Source organism: Schistocerca nitens, chromosome 2 (genome assembly GCF_023898315.1).
Source record: "Schistocerca nitens isolate TAMUIC-IGC-003100 chromosome 2, iqSchNite1.1, whole genome shotgun sequence".
NCBI classification, from domain to species: Eukaryota; Metazoa; Arthropoda; class Insecta; order Orthoptera; family Acrididae; genus Schistocerca; species Schistocerca nitens.
The window spans coordinates 899,799,577-899,817,591 of record NC_064615.1 but is presented as its reverse complement, the minus strand read 5'-3'; the positions used below and the strand labels follow the sequence as shown (position 1 = coordinate 899,817,591).

At 42.4% G+C, this 18,015-nt stretch overlaps 1 protein-coding gene across 1 annotated transcript in view; it reads right to left on the bottom strand.

Annotated features, from left to right (window-relative positions):
• The window catches only part of LOC126235427 (hematopoietically-expressed homeobox protein hhex), a 419,468-nt gene that overhangs the window by 169,931 nt on the left and 231,522 nt on the right, over positions 1-18,015 (bottom strand). The window contains exon 5 of the mRNA XM_049944151.1: positions 5,789-5,880. Coding sequence (XP_049800108.1) covers positions 5,789-5,880 — 92 coding nt within the window. The remainder of the gene's footprint in view (positions 1-5,788; positions 5,881-18,015) is intronic.

Sequence of the window (18,015 nt, the reverse complement as noted above, 5' to 3'; positions counted from 1 at the left end):
CTGGCTGACACTGACGGCGGCGGTGCACAAATGCTGCGCAGCTAGCGCCATTCGACGGCCAACACCGCGGTTCCTGGTGTGTCCGCTGTGCCGTGCGTGTGATCATTGCTTGTACAGCCCTCTCGCAGTGTCCGGAGCAAGTATGGTGGGTCTGACACACCGATGTCAATGTGTTCTTTTTTCCATTTCCAGGAGTGTATATTACGACCACAACCCGAAATCGGCCAAAGCGGGAACTGGCCGGCCAAGTCATGAAGTGGCCAATGTCGCTTTAAATTGGCCGGCAATGTCCGATCTTTTCCTGATTTCGGGCTTCGACTGGCCAGTTCCTGAAGTGGCTGGGACCGATTGGCCAAACTCCGAAAAAAGAAGCAAAGCAGATCTGACTGAACAAATTGTGTAAGTCAGGAAATAGCCAACATCGCTGTAAATTGAAAGGACAATGTCCGATTTTTTCCTTGAGCTGAGGATTTGGCCGGCCAGTTCGGAAGTGGCGTAGACAGCTCAGCCAGAATAGGAAGATAAATAAAGAGTGGAAGAATATCTATAATTTCTGGCTGTATGCAATCTATTTATTTTATCAATCTCACTTATAACAAATATAAACTTTATACAATCTATCCACTTTATAATTTTTTCTAATGCAACCGGTAGTCACTTATTACAACAAATTAAGCTTTTATGATATTTGGAATTACACAATATTTTCTTATTTCTGCATTTGCAGCGATTTGTGGCACATTTAGAAGAGCAATTGCATCGAGTGTATTCTTGGCCACTATTCAGTGACTGTAAAGAGCATATGGTTCCCATTGATTTTTCTTCTTTGTCCGTGGATTCCAGTGTGAGCAGTTAACCTTAAAATAATGTAGAAAAAATGCAATACATGGAAGACAAGCTTTGTGTATGTGAGGCGGGTGGGGGGTACATCACCTTTCACGAAACTACAGAAATGGGCAAAGTGAGAGCAAATAAAAAAAAAAAGAAAGAAAGAAAGCAGCTTAGTACATTAACCGACGTTCCTTTACCACATATGGAAGATCAGCAGATACCACAAACAAAAATACGAGGAAACGTGACAGTATTGGCATTTAATCCTATTTGTCAGGAAGGAAGACAAGGGGCAAAGGCACGAGTTTCTGTGAAAAGCAGTAGCTACCGCGTGCATGGCACAATTAGCACTGAAAGTGAGAGAAGTGCTGCCTACCGCACATTGTTGCCGCATCACAGTATGCAGTGTGACAGCCAGGGATTTCCCGACGTATGCGCATGCGCTGTACCTAACGTAGTTTTTGTAGGGCAATTTGAGGTAGTTTCCCGACTTGATAGACAAGTGGCCCGTATCAAACTGTTCGTCTCAACTTGCTCCACGCTACTGTGGTACATTGTAAACCTCCAATTGACCTACAAAAACTACGTAAGCTACAGCGCATGCGCGTCGAGGAAGTTTTTCAACATTCTCGCGCTCTGTTCACACAAACCATTAGTTCTAGAGAAAAAAATGAAAAGAGCCGTTTCTGTAGGAAATTTAAGTTTTAATTTTGTACTGCGACACGTTTTCGCTCGAGTGTGCGGTTTTCAAGTTAGTAAAGAAAAACGTGCAAAAGTGATATTAAATGTGTTCTATCTCGGAAACCATTCGTAACAGGGCATACGTCCATATGAATATTTTTGTTCAGAATCACTAATACTATCACCCCTCGAAGCATGTACCTTTCCTCCTGACTCACCCTGTATATTAATACTACAGATTTACTGCAGACTCCTGTTGCTGACTCTGTAATATAATCGCAATGGTTTGCCATTCTGTATAATAAGGGCACAATTACTCAGACCGCCATACATAAATATTATCTGCAAGTTAAAAATTCTTGGAATCTGTATACACTGAACGTATCGAATTTATGTAACACTCGTAAAGGGATAGCCATGCAGTCACCTAAATTAGGTCTGTGAAATCTATATTACTAAATGGCTAAAATGATAGCCCAGTTCTAGTTACTGGTTGGCAATTAATAACTTCCGGGTGAAGCATAAATTATATTTTCAACGTTCCTTGGAATTATTGGCCGATCTTTAACATTTAAAATGCGCTCATAATTTACTCATTAAGAGGAATAGTCTTATGTCATAGGTTTAACTCAATAAGTGTATTACAGCTAGGATCCGTGTACATGTCATAAGGTAGCATAACACAATGCGTGTAAATTAGCAACGCTGTATTCATCTATTATTTAAGAATGAGAGCCTTTGCGACTTTCAATAAACCTTACATACTATTTCAAAACTTTTCGAAACTTTTTCTTGCTGACATCCCCCGCGAAACGATGAAAGGAAAAATGCTTACTATTTGCTACGTTTTCGCTACTCATGCAGTAAAACTTCAACGTCAGACATGACATTCAAATTTATTACTTCTTTATTTGCAACACATTTTGCAGAGAGTGTCCACATATACTACTGAATGTAGGCCCAGCTGGAAAATTTTACTGTTGAACGACACATAGTTTAGGAGAGATGAGTTCATAAACATTGTGATGCGTGAAAAAGTAGGGTTTTGAGTCTTCAGCCATAAATGTTTTACATGCTTAACGTTAAAGTTTTAACCCATTAGCTCATTTGTGAAGTAATCAGACCTTTGAAGCTATTTTATGTATGGGAACTGGATTTCTTAAAGAATCAGAGGTAGGATGGAGGGGGAGGCGGCGGGGAGGAGATGATGAGGCAGGGGGGAGGGGGGGGCGGTACCGGTTCACTCTGTATTAGACTCCATCTCACCATCTCAATACTTAGCAATACATTTTAGGGCTGTTACTAGAATGATTATATTTGGACCTTTCTGGTACTTACCTACGGAAGATTACTTTTCCTTCTTTGGTGTATTTCGGTTTGCGTTCATAACAGCAACAGTTCAACAACAGTGCAGCTATTAATTGGTATGCATGCGACAGCATTTTTCGGTGCTCATTCCTCGGGTACTGTTGGCGATAAAAAGGTAGGGTCAAATGTTTTGGACAACCCTTGGGTTTGGGACCATTTGTACGCCTAACAGAAGGATCGTTTTAGTGCCACTATCCTACAGTAAAGGGTAAAAGTATGAATATTATACTCTTCCTCCTGCTTAGGCAAATTGAGCGAATCGCTTGGTACTTTTTGAATTTGATGTGATCTACGGTGGCCTTGATGGGACTGTCAGAGGGACTATTAGTTTATGGTCGGTTCCTCGAAAAATGTCAAAAAAGGTTTTTTGACTATATATTTACCGTTAACTGCGGATTTAAAGCCACCCGAGGATTCCAAGGCGGCTAAGCACAGCATGTGGCCGATATTTTTGCAATGTGTTCCTCAGATCCGGATCTAGAAGACCTTGAAAGTTATGCTGATATCTTTAACCCTTTCTGAGATACAGGGTTAAATTTACCCTACTCGTACACGTCCAACGTGCACGCAAAAATTAAACAGTGTTATTGTGATCGCTTCGAGGCCTTGGTTACTCACAATAACTTGACACCAGTGACTATGAGTTTAATTTGTACACTACATCACTGAAGATGATCACAATGTGATTGAAAATCGATTTTGCTGTCAATAAACCATCAAAATTACGGCCAATACTGACCTTCCTTCTAAAAATTAAACAGATTGATTGATGACGGGTATACCCTTGATAAACGCGTGATTTTATTAAACTGACGAGTATACCCGTGAATGAATGAATGAATAATGAATGAATGAATGAATGTCGCATTTTGGTAAATTCATGGGTGGTTCCTGAGAAAACCGCAAAAAGAGTTTTTCAACATTTTCCTGCCCTCAGCAGAGCACTGATCCTGAGTCGCGGATTCTTAGACAGCTACGCACAGCAAATGGCTGTAATTTTTATGATACGTTCCCAAGATTCTGGTCTCGAACAGTCTTGAAAATTCTCTAGTTATCTTTATCGGTTTCCGAGATACGCATGTTCAAAACTACCCTTCTTGTACACGTAAAATACGTACGTAAAATCCGGTGTGAGTCGAAAATTTAGTTTATAAAGCGATTTAACACGGATAAATATGATGAAAAGTGTTTCCGTTGTCATCTGAAGGGTTCTGCGAAACCCATGTTCTAGAACTGAAACGCATGCAAACTTTTTTTCCTCGCAGAATCCAGTCTGAGGAGTAAACTTAGTTTTCTGTTCTTTCAGTTTCACGTAAGTAAACTACCTAAAGTTTTACTGACCAATACATTTCTTTTCATATGAGTTACAGGCTCCTATCGGAGCACATAAAATAAGAGTAGGTTACTGTTTATTCAAAAGACTGACTGAAATGTGGGGTTCCGACTGCCTCATTCTACCTTCTTCAGCACCTTTAAAAATTTTCGCAAAAATATTGGCATGCGAGCATACTCACGCTTCTTAATACTGAAAGAGAGGGAGATTGTGTCAGTGGGAAAGAGACGGAGTCGTAATAAATACTAGAAGATAGTACACAGTGGTTGTGATATAGAAAGAGGAGACATTGGCAGTGTGAGAGAAAGAGAGGGACACACTGGCAGTGGAAAATAGGTACAGTGAGAAATCAGTGCTAGGAAAAGAAAGAAAGAGACAGTGCCTGTGGGAGAAGAATAAAGAGAAGGAGGAAGTGGAAGTGGGTGGCAGCCAGTGATAATGAGAGACAAAGATTTTGACAATGACAACGAGAAAGAGAGAGATAGTGACAGTGAGGAGATACAGAAGCAGTGGGTAGGAATGAATGAGACAGTAGCAGTAAAAGAGGACAAGAGGCAGGCAGTGAGAGTGACAGGAGACAGTAGTAGTTTAACAGAATAAGGCGACTATGGCTGTGAGACAGAAGACAGTGGCAGTTGGAGAGCCACAAAGAGGTAACGACAATGAGTTGGGCTGCATGAGTAAGCGACAATGGGCAATTGGGAATGGATAGGCACGAGAGACTTAGAGACTTACAATGATGGACTAGAAGGTGTGAGCGAGTTACAGTTAGGGCAGCTTGTGTGTGTGTGTGTGTGTGTGTGTGTGTGTGAGAGAGAGAGAGAGAGAGAGAGAGAGAGAGAGAGAGAGAGAAAGAGAGGTGAGCCGCATGTTAAAAAGAGCACGAATATGTTCGCGTATCAATAATTTTGCGAACAATTTTAAAGGTACTGCGGAAAGTAGAATGAGACAGCTGCTACCCCACTTTTCAATCAGAGTGTTTTAATAAATAGGAGCATATTTCGGCTTTTTTGTGCTCCCACAGGAGAATTTTTCCGCTGGCAAATAAATGTGTGAAAACAGGGAAAATACGTGCAATATTAAAGTTTCAGACGCAGCACAAAATGTAAGCAAGCTCCGTTACACTTAAGTCACACAATGATTCCAGTTTGACACTGACGCCATGCTCACTCCACAGATAATTATTGTCAGTTGCCTGTTATTGTTTGTGGCAATATAAATGTGATAGTGCACTAACGAAGAGTGTAGTAGTTAGAGAGAATATGATAAAGAGGTTGTGCATCTACCATAGAGCGTTATAGTCCTCGGCGAAAGAAGGGCCCTGACATTTGCAGTGGACTTGGTGCGGCTGTTTCACACATCTATAAAATCAGTCAAGGAACCCTGTTTTGTATAGGTTTCCTCGGCAAAACGTCAGTGTTTTCGCGTCGCTATAGTTGGCCATTCTTTTCATTCAGGCAGCTGCGCTAGCGCCAGGAGCTTTTTTGCATTTCGCTGTTGACAGTCGGCAACAGCGCTGCCAACCGCCAAGGCGGTCGTATCGCCTAGCTAGAAACTTGGGTTTGAGGTGCTCACCTGTTGCAAGGTGAAGGTGGTCCTGTTGCGTCGCTGCTTGCGGCGGACGAACGTATCATCGTGGATGGCGGGGTGGTAGGAGTAGCTCGTGTCTGCAACACACCCACACATACACTGGTTAGTCGCCTCATACAGATTACTACTACCCGTAAAGAAAACATTCGCCCATTATCAACTATCTTCCTCTGAAACATTAGGTACATTATCAACCTGATGAGCAGCTAGGTCGCTGAAATATTGTGCAGTTTCAATAGCAACATTTCACCTTAACCTGAGGATCACTAAAGAAGTTATTACAATGGGCAAGAGTCAAAGAGCTTGTGATGCCACGCTCTCTAGCGGGACAGTGTCATAGGAACGATATGTTACAACAGTTTCAGTTGTTCGTTTTAGACCAAAATTTTTCGCCAAGTTTTCCTCGTCTGCCAGTCAAATATCAGAACGTGATCCTTTTCCAAATATTCACAATATCCCCGTCTCGCTGGTATCTGGCTAAGAAGGTCTGAGTCCTGATTCGAACAAAAATCTTCTCACAAGGGCAAGACGATTCATGTGTACCTAACAGCAGCTTCAACCTTCTGACGCAGCTGGAAGAAAGAGAACATAATTTATTGAAGAGAAATTGGTATCTTCTCCTGACTGGTTGTTTCCAAATAAAAGAAAGATACGAAAACTCAGATAACTGAGTTGAGACCTAACTTCAACTGAGAAACTGCCGCAGACACTGAAAAAACTCTTGATGAAGACGCTAAAACAGCGGCGATGTATATTACGCTAAGGATTTAAGGTTTTTTGTTTGTTCTGATGTTCAGTCCGTAGACTTGTTTGATGTAGTCCATCGTACTGATCTATTCTGTGTAAGTCTCGTTAAATGTGCACAACAACTGCAGTCTGCAACGAATCGAATTAGCTTACAGTATTTAAGCCTCAGCCTCCCTCAACAGTATTTCTCTCTCACAGTTTCCTCCATTACCGAATTAACTATTCCTTGATGCCTCAGGATCTGTCCTATCAATCTTTTTGTCAAGTTGAGCCATAAAACTCGATTCGATTCAATATATCCTCATTAGTCACCCGATCTAAATATCCAATCTTCAGAATTCGTCCATAGCTCCGCATTCCTAAGGTTTATATTCTCTCCTTGTCTGTACTGTTTATCGTCCACATTCACTGCCATATAATGCTTCACTTCGTATAAATAGTTGAGGAACGATTTCTTAACATTTAAATCTACGTATGATCTTAGGTTTTTTTTTTAGAAAATCTTTTTTTGTTATTGCCAGTCAGTCAGCATTTTAAAGCCTCTTTACTTAAATCATGGTCAGTTATTTTTCTGCTGAGATAGCAAAACTTATTCACCACTTTTAATGACTCATTTCCTATGCTAACTAAGTCAGTATCGCCTGATTTAATTCGACTACACTCCACTACACTTGACTCACTTTTATTGACGTTCACCTTAATACATTTTTTCATGAATTTGTCCGTTACGTTCATTTAAACTCAAAATTTTAATCTTTCCTACTCGAACTTTAATCCCTCTCAAAACTTTTCTTTGCTTTCCTTCACTGCTGCTCACTGTGCAAATTGATTAACATCGGGGATAGGCTACAAACCTTTCTTACTGCCTTCTCAACCACTGCTTCCCTTTCATGTATTTAGAATCTTATAATTGCAGTCTGGTTACTGTAAAACTTGTAAATAACGTTTCTCGTTCTGTATTTTACTCCTGCTAACTTCAGAATTTGCAAAGGAGTATTCCAGACTATACTGTCTAAAACATTTTCTCTAATTACAAATGCTATAGGCGTAGGTTTGTCTTTCTTCTAAGTTACGCCGTGGGCTTAGTATCATTTCGCTTGTCCCTACAACCCTCCGAAAAAACTGATCTTCTTTGAGGTCGTATTCTGAAGATAATTCGTGATAGTATTTTATAAACTTGACATATTAAAGTGATGTTTCCGTTACACACCTGTCAGTGGAAATGAACTTTCGGAGGGGAGTGGATAAGAATATTACACACACACATATTTTGTAAGATCTCTTCATTGCAGATTCTCTCTTAGACCTTTCATCCACAATTTATTTGCTGGATACGTTCTAATACCTGGCTTCCCCTTCAATATTCAATATAATAGCGAGGAAGTTATCCTCGGATGGCATAATACGCGTTCCACTGTTTTGTCCGTTCTTCTGTGTAATTTTTATGAACATGATCTTTTCCTCGCCCATTCCGCGAAGAATCTCCACAATTCTTATTACAGCCCTCCATCCAGTTTTCAGCATCCGTCTGTAGCACCTCATCTCAAATGCTTCTTTCTCTTCCTTTTCCGGTTTTCCCAAAATCCAACGCTGTGCCCTAGACGTACAACGTAAGAAATTTCTTCCTTAAATGTAGACGTATGTTTGACACTAGCGGACTTATTTTGTCGTGGAACGCTCACTTCTCACTGCTTGTCTGCTTCTTGCGTCCATTTTGTTTCGTCCGTCATCCATTTATTTATTTATTTTATTTTATTTTTGTTTTTGCTTGTCCTTCTGTTCGTCCGCTAAGTAGTGGCCAATTCTGATGACGAGCAGAGTAAAAACGTATATGCAGATGCAGATGTCGGAAAATCTGAGGTTTTTTTAAAATATTTTATTTTAATTTTTTTTTTACCGGCAGTGACTGTGGGCTTTGCCTGGTCTGCTAATATTGGCCACGAACTGATTGACCCTCATTAAAACTTGAGCATATGCACGCTTTGCCGTACACTTTCCCTCCAGCAACATTAAGACTTATTAACATTCTCATTAATAAGTTAACACATAAATACGCGGCCGGCAGAAATTTAGAATTCAGCTTGTAAATGAATGTCGATCGGAATCCTATAATTCGAAGGCTAACGTTGTGAATAATATACTTACAGCCTCATTTTTAAACTCGTTTCCATTTTCCCCCCTTTTCCCGCTGCCCCCTCTCAACCCTCCTCCCTCTCTCCTTCGCTTCCGCGAATTTCGTCCGCGGACATTCTTCCATTATCAACAGTGCAATAACACTGTCATAGGTTCATGAATATGTAAGCGCTCCGCCAGATGTGGTCACGGAATTAAACAGCACTGTCTCCCTCTCTCGCTCGTTCGCGCGCGCGCGCTGGCTCTTTTCCGCATTTTTGAAAGTCAGCGCCGCTTAAACACGTGCACGGCCACATGTACATACGCGCTCGCGGCCGCTGTGGACTGCTGTGGGGGGGGGGGGGGGGGAGGAGGAGAGAGAGAGTCCGCGCGGCCAGAGAAAATCCCGAACCTCAAAATTAATTTCCTTGTCATAAAAATTTAATGTGGATTTAAAATGCGGTGGCCAGGCGGGAGGCAGCCAGCGCCGCCGGCTTCCTGCGGCCGACCCGGTAATTAAAATGTTTTATCCGCAATTAACGGGGCACTTAGCGCTGCCACCGACGCCGGCCGGACCTCCTTGCGCAGAAAGCAGGCAAGGCTGCGCCTCTGGCGAGGTCACAGGTCTCGTTTGACTTAAAAGGACGGTTGTTTTTCAGCCAGGTGATACTTGGGAGTGCCAACTGTATCGAAGCTTATCTTATCTCTGAATAACAGGTCTCACCTATCGGAATTCTTTTCTTTTTCTCGTCCGTACAAGTCAAAATAATATACCGGAGGGCCTTTATGGCTTTCGAGGTGCAATAAGTATGAGATTCACTCGATATGTAAGTGACAGGGAGCAAAGGAAAAGGTCAGATAGCTCATGGAGTTTGTCTTCCACAGGGTTCAATACTAGGACCACTTCTGCTCCAGCTGTACATAAACGACCTTATTTGTAGTACTGTTAATCGAAAACAGCGTGCCGCAACTGAAGCTACACCATACTTACGTAAGAAATTTACGTCAGGAATGAGCTTTTGTATGTTTTTATTAAATGTACCTGGTTAAATTAACCTTGTCTAATGATCTTCAGTACTCTACTACGACATTAACAAATGTTCATAAAAACGATTTATATGAACTGTTAAGTTTCTTTTATGTTAATTATTTAGTTGATCATTTAACCAGTATGATACGAGCGACTACTCTGGTTTTTAGCTTGTCACTAATTTCAAATTGGTTGTTGTTGTTGTGGTCTTCAGTCCTGAGACTGGTTTGATGCAGCTCTCCATGCTACTCTATCCTGTGCAAGATTCTTCATCTCCCACTACCTGCTGCAGCCTACATCCTTCTGAATTTGCTTAGTGTATCCATCTCTTGGTCTCCCTCTAAGATTATTACCCTCCACGCTGCCCTCCAATACTAAATTTGTGATCCCTCGATGTCTCAGAACATGTCCTACCAACCGATCCCTTCTTCTAGTCAAGTTGTGCCACAAGCTCCTCTTCTCCCCAATTCTGTTCAATACCTCCTCATTAGTTATGCGATCTACCCATCTAATCTTCAGCATTTTTCTGTGGCACCACATTTCGAAAGCTTCTATTCTCTTCTTGTCTAAACTATTTATCGTCCACCTTTCACTTCCCTACATGGCTACACTCCAGACAAATACTTTCAGGAACGACTTCCTGGCATTTAAATCTATACTCGATGTTAACAAATTTTTCTTCTTCAGAAACGCTTTCCTTGCCATTGCCAGTCTACATTTTCTATCCTCTCTACTTCGACCATCATCAGTTATTTTGATCCCCAAATAGCAAAAATCCTTTAATACTTTAAGTATCTCATTTCCTAATCTAATTCCTTCAGCGTCACCCGACTTAATTCGACTACATTCCATTATCCTTGTTTTGCTTTTGTTGATGTTCATCTTATACCCTCCTTTCAAGACACTGTCCATTCCGTTCAACTGCTCTTCCAAGTTCTTTGCTGTCTCTGACAGAATTACAATGTCATCGGCGAACCTCAACGTTTTTATTTCTTCTCCATGGATTTTAATTGGTATTGAACTACATTTTCTGAATACGACATTCATAATAACTTATAAAAAAATTATAAGGCAGCTGTATGAACCTATTAATGATCTTTTATATAAGATTTAGTGGTTTACTTTACCACTAGTAAATGAACAAACCCAATCCAAATCGGAATTTCTTGATGAAATGATACGTAAATTCTATTTATTAAAAAAAAGGCTTTTAAACTATTATATTGGAATGAAACTAGGTTAGTTATTTTTGTAACATAGAGGACGTTACTTATACTACATGATGCAAGCTGAGGCTGCTGCACTTGTTATAAACAACCAACTCAGTTCCCCCCTGCCTGTACACCAATGAAGTCACTTGGTGAAACGTACTGCTGCGAGTTTGTTGGATGGTAACTCACTTGTGTGTCGAATGGTATGTTGACTAGAGTGGATCATTGCTAATGAATAACGCATTGTTTTACTTATTGTTTTATGTAAATCAGTTCTGATTGTGTAATGTCCTTGTATTTCAGCGCTGAAGATGGCTATTTATAGCTGAAATCTGGATACGCAAGAACAACAAAAACCAGTGGGATTGCTGCTGAGTGATGTCTTCCTATCCTTCCTTAATTAATCTACATTCTCTCTGCACATTGGTTCTTAATGGAACTAAAGTTTGTAAACGACCTTCAATCATACAATGATAAATCAGAAAGTCTGCTCTTTGCTGCTAATGCAAGCACGATTTTCTCCTGCATCATCAATCTTTCAATTAGGTGTGAGGTCTTGATCTACTGGAAGCTAACTGCTTCACTCTGAAATACGTACTGACTCTCGCATTCGTTGTGGGTTTAAAAATGTCAATCGGGGTCTTCATCGCACTTCCTTTACTTGCACTGTTCCTTCCAGAGTGCTAGCAAGAAACTGGTTGCAAAATATGCAACCCGACAGCTCACGTCGTCTTCCCTCGACTGTATTCCTTAATACTTTTTCCTTGCCAATTCTTTGGAAACTTTTTTGGTTGATGTAACTACGTAGTGTTCTGTAAACAGTTCAATGATGATTAAAGTTCTTCTGGGTGTTGTACCAGATCACTGTACTTCAGCTGTCGGGGAAAATATTACTAGCACTTGGTTGGAGTGCAATGAGCTGCCCCCTCTCCCCTGTTGCTGCCGATATCTTCATGGAAGATTTTGCTAACGGCGCAAGCTTCTGCACCTTTACTCCCCCTTTTGTTGGCCTCGGTATGTAGACGGCACATTCGTCATCTGGCCACTCAGGGAGGAAGGGTTGGAAAGCTTCTTTCAGCATTTAAAAGCCGAAGCTGAAAACAATGTGCGTTACTATTTTCTGACATAGAGGATATAGAATTGCCAGTGGTGCACTGGGACACGAAGTGTACCGGAAGTCAACCTGCACAAATTGATACCTGCACGCGGAGAGCCAGCATTACCCAGTTCAGAGGTGTTCATTTCCGCACATTCTGGCTGCCCGTGCCTACCGGGTAAGTAACGGTAACGACATCAAAGAAGAATTGAGGAAGCTGCTCCACACGTTTCACCGCCAAATGTTATAACAAGAACATTGTAAGAAAACCGATCAAGGCCTTCCGAAAAAAATAACAAGAGAAGAAGGCAAGGAAGAGAAGGTTCCGCTACTGCACTTACCATATGTGAAAGGCTTTAGTGAGCGCCTAGGCAACGTCTTCCGCCGACGAGGTTTGAAACCGATTTTCCGGAGCAGACACAGGATCCACAACATGATAGGTTCCACCAAGGATGCAGTGAACAAACTAAACACTGCAGGAGGATATGAAGTACGTTGTGTGTGCGGAGCTGCCTGCATAGGGGAGACGGAGACCAGTTATCACACGAGTAGCAGGACGTGAACACTATGTGAGATTAGCACATCATAATAAATCGGCGATAGTGACAATAGGCGTGACTGTGGACAGTCTGTCTTGTTCCAAGAAGCTCATATGCTGGCGAAAGAGCCGTGGAAGAGCCAACGTAGAAGTTCGAGAGGCGACTGTCGTCATTACGCAGCCTGACAACATCAATAGAGAGGACAGCTACAGACCTGCGGCGGCCTGGCTGCCTGCTATTCCTGTCCAACTGTCCAATGGGTGGCGAGAGGTCGCTGCCAGATGCCTCACCTGGCACGGAAGCGACAGCCTAAGCAAACAGCTATATGGTGACTGTCAGTGCACTTCTGCGCACACTAGGAAAAAAAAACTGCCCACCAGAAGCCAAGAGCTAATTTGCAGACTGTCGCCAATCACCGAAAAATCAACTAGACTACGATCAGCTTCTTTACAACCCTCTCCCCTTGACCATGACTGTTCTGTTAGATTCCAGGGCCAATAAGCTTCATAAATATAACGTACTGACACCGATCGTCTGCAATAAACAGAAGTACCTTTATTCCACCAAAACCAGTCTCGCTCTGAAGAACGCCACAGAAAAAATGGGCGAAACGTCGGTTTTACAGTTATTAATCAAAGTATTCTGGCGATGACGTGGTACAGCACCCTGAAGAATTTTAATCAGCATTTCTGGTTGATGGTTCTGTCCGTCCATTTCATAGCTTTCCACTAGTTTCCTCCTCACTTCAATGTTTGTCCTTTACTGGGCAAAGCATTTTCCTTTTATTCATAATCACTGATTTTGCCTCTATTTGGTTTATATCTTTTCTACTCCTTCCATCTCCACTTCTCTTACTGCCGGAATATTTGGGAGCTCCTGTCTGTTTTATCTCATTTCCTCGAATTTCGCGTTAATTTTCATTTGTATTCGTCTCTTAGCAGTGAGTCTGTATCTTGTGAGCAACTTCAGTGATTTCTTACACAGTAGAAAGGCTATGTCATCCGCAAACTTAAGCATCTGTAGTCCTGCTCCGTTTATTTCGATACTTTTAGAGCATTCTTTTCAATCACCTGTTGCGTATTCTACGGAGACGTTGGACGGGTATGGTGATAAATTACATCCTTCTTCAACACCGTCAAGGACTCTAGCGCCTGACAGACTTGCTGACGAAAATGAACAGTCAATAATGTAAAGAACAGAGAGAGACTAAACAGATGATAACGTCCATATATTATGCTCTACCTGTCTGTATACACTTAGGAGACAAACTAATGATACGCCTCCTAATAACGGGACGGAACTACTTTTGCGCGGCATAGTGCAGTAGCTGGACGTGGCATGGACTCAACAAACTATTGTTAAGTCCCCTGTAAAAATCGGCAATGCTTCCCCCATAGCTGTCATTAATTGCGAAGCTGTTGCCAGTGCAGGATTTTGCGAACGAACTGTCCTCTCGTAACCTAATCACACACATCCATGCCTACCCCCTCTCGGGGTGGGAGTGTGTGTGAGAAGCCGTCACACGTAAACATACTCGATAACGGCCAATGTTAATATCGAATCCTTAGTTTTCTGAGTCACTAGGCTAACTGGGGACAGTCCCGATGACGTGTCGTTCCTAGGGATGGCGTTGGTGTTGGTATGGAGGTGCAAAGACAGTGGCATAAAAGCGTAACTCCGTAACGCCTGAAACAATTTCCACTAACCTTTGTAATATAGTACTGCGCCTAGAGCTGGGTGTGGAGATGAGATGTGGTGTCATGTAAAAATGTTCGAAAACAACCTGTTGGTACTTCTTTCTTTATTCGGTTAACTTGGAATAATTTAAAGATATGAAGCGCAATCTGTTACTTATTTATGGTCAGCCGGAGTGGCCGAGCAGTTCTAGGCGCAACAGTCTGGAATCGCGCTACCGCTTCGGTCGCAGGTTCGAATCCTGCTTCGGGCATGGATGTGTGTGATGTCCTTAGGTTAGTTAGGTTTAAGTAGTTCTAAGTTCTAGGGAACTAATGACCTCAGATGTCAAGTCCCATAGTGCTCAGAGCCATTTGAACCATTTGAACTTATTGATGTTGTTCAGTGCGTCAGCCACGTCGAGAGAATGCTGAAGTTGAACAATTGAGATGAACCACTGTTACGAATGTAAAGAGTGTTCGTTACACTTCCACACCAAAAAAAGGTGAACCACGGCCAGAGTCAGTTTACATACAATTTTCCTGAATATGGTTTCGCATCATAGTACTGGTGTCCAGTAGACCCAGAAGGAGGACATTATAACCGCGGCCGAAACGTTGGTTTCCTCGGTGTAGTTTTTTGCATTATAACTTGGTACCACATTCAGAAAATGTTCATTTGGAATATTCTTCGGAACTCTTTCAATAATTCTTTGCCAGGCAGAATTAAAAGTTTCCTCGACATTCTGATGAAACTGCAGGGTGAAATTCGCAACAGATGTACATGAAATATATGAATAAATGTGTCTGAAATAAGTTACAAATGTATGAAATATTTATACGTACCAAACACATGTGACATCTACGTACGAGAGAGAAGCCTGGAGAAAAAGCTAGTTTACAGCAATAACAGAGAAGTGGGGTAAGGAAATAAGTAAAACTGAATGTTCAAAATTCCTGGGTATGCATGAACTGGCAAATACATATGACAGATCTGCTCAAACGACTGAGTTCAGAAACATTTGCTCTACGTGTAATTGTTAATCTTGATGATGGAAACTTCAGAAAACTGACTTACTTTGCATACTCCCACTCACTAATGATATACGGAATAATTTTCTCGGTCAATTCCACTCATAGAAACACAGTACTCAGTGTACAGAAACTTACTATAAAGATAAAATCACATCAGGTGTCCATATTCAAAAGTAATATAAGCAGTTATTTAAAAATGTAGGCATACTAAACAACAGCACCGCAATGCATTTACGCTCTTATGGAGTTTGTTGTGAAGAACCAGTCACCATTTGAAAATAACAGTAGAATTTATAAAGATGACACTAAGAAAAACAAATTGCTTCCACTAGTCACTACTTAACGTCAGTGTGGCACAGAAATAAGCTGAGGATGCAGGAATGAAAATATTTTGCCACCTCCCTTTGGTTCAAATGGCTCTAAGCGCTATGGGACTTAACATCCGAGGTCAGTCCGCAGCTTGTGGTCGTGCGGTAGCGTTCTCGCTTCCCGCGCCCGGGTTCCCGGGTTCGATTCCCGGCGGGGTGAGTGATTTTCTCTGTCTCGTGAAGACTGGGTGTTCTGTGGTGTCTTTAGGTTAGTTAGGTTTAAGTAGTTCAAAGTTCTAGGGGACTGATGACCATAGATGTTAAGTCCCATAGTGCTCAGAGCCATCCGAGGTCATCAGTCCCCTAGAATTAGAACTACTTAAACCTAAATAACCTAAGGACATCACACACATCCATGCCCGAGGCAGAATTCGAAACTGCGACCACAGCTGCCCACCTCCATTATGAATTGGCTCTGAGCACTAACGGAACTTAACATCTATGGTCATCAGTCCCCTAGAACTTAGAACTACTTAAACCTAACTAACCTAAGGACGTCACACAACACCCAGTCATCACGAGGCAGAGAAAATCCCTGACCCCGTCGGGAATCGAACCCGGGGACCCGGGCGTGGGAAGCGAGAACGCTACCGCACGACCACGAGCTGCGGATATTATGAATTAAATATGTTTTTAACTCGTGTTTGTAATTAATTGTCTGGTACAATCTTACATAAAGTTCATGCCATAAAGTTACAAGGTGTTACGCTAATGGAAATTACAGCTTAGAATGTATTTTCTTTTGCATATGTAAGAAAATGACAACTACTTGTTTATTAAAACTGCTCGGGTATGGAATGAAAATATATGAGTAATTAGGAACATTGCCAAGAAAAATTTACCGATACCAGTACATGTCCCATCATCTTACAGTGTCTTTTTTTCTCCACTGCACAACGCTACGCATGTACGTAACTGGATGGAGTATCCCATAAGAAGCGCGTTCCCGTATGTAGGTCGATGTTATCGGAAGTGAGCACTCTTTCCCATTCCGCTGCACATATCCGACGCGAAGATTTAACACAGACGTGGCCAACATGCAGGAATTTGGAGCGGACAGCAGAAACATCGGTACCGTAAATGGTAGCGAAGTACACCAGCTACGTGGAATAAAAGTCCTCCTCTCATCCGCTAAAAACTTTTGTTAAATTGAAAAGCTGCCAGTAGATACCGATAACGAAGTTTTCAATTCGATGTCATATAGGGAAAAAGTCTTTCATATTCAATTTAGTTAGTGGGGAAATAGCAGCACAAGAAAAAAATTTTTTTGCACCAGTGCCGCCTGAGTCGTTATTGCATTTCTGTCCGTAAATGGGGAGTTATATATATGTATAGCTGCCGTTAGCTGGCGAAGCGACAGCCATGGCGGCGGCGCCGTCGCGGTGGCGTCGGCTGCGGCGAAGATAACGGTTCCAACTTCCTCTCTCTCCGCGGATGCAATTAATATCTATTCTGGCCGTCGTGACTCGATTACAGGATGTTATTAATTTAACAAGTGGATCAGGTTTGCGAGCGGGTTGGCAAGTTACTACGCCTGGCGCCAGCGCCCGCCGCGCGGCGCTGCCTGAGTAATCGCGTTAGGTTAGGCAGCCTGGTGCGCCTGCGAGCGCGGCCGCCCGCCAGACACACACGGCGCAGCTCGCGGCGAGGCGGGGGAACCCCCGAAAAATACTGTATGGCGCGGGCTGCGGCGGAAGAGCCGGCTGCCGCGAAGCAGCCGTGCGCAATTAACGGACGCGCTAAAAATGGGACTCTCTGCCACAGAAAGGGATGGTAGTTCCCAGAACGTCGAGTTTTAACCGTTAAAACATGGCAAAGTATTCCTGATACTGCGCGGTTACTGTTGGTGTGGATTTGATGATAATGCAATTTTCAACAACAGTACACACTGCATCTTACTAGCAAAAATAAGCAAATCAGACAAAAAGTTACTCGCTTTTAGGAGACATGACGCTAATGCAGTGTTACACTATCTCCAGCCTTGTTAACGGTCTCAATTCGGCTAGGAAGTTCAAAAATGGTTCAAATGGCTCTAAGCACTATGGCTTAACATCTGAGGTCATCAGTCCCCTATACTTAGAACTACTTAAGCCTAACTAACATAAGGACATCACACACATCCATGCCCAAGGCAGGATTCGAACTTGCGACCGTAGCAGCAGCGCGGTTCCGGACTGAAGCGTCTAGAACCGTTCTGTCACAGCGGCCGGTCGGCCAGGAAGAGTCTGCACAAGCTGTCCGGATGTTTTCAGATGCTGAGGGTGATGGCTGTAGCTGTGAGTGTGGATTTGAAGTCGCCTGCAGCATATCCCACCAGCCCATCAGCAAACGATTAATAGCGTGCGTTATGACCATTGCTCACCCCGTCCCCTTCCTCCCATCCGAGGCAAGGAACGTTCTC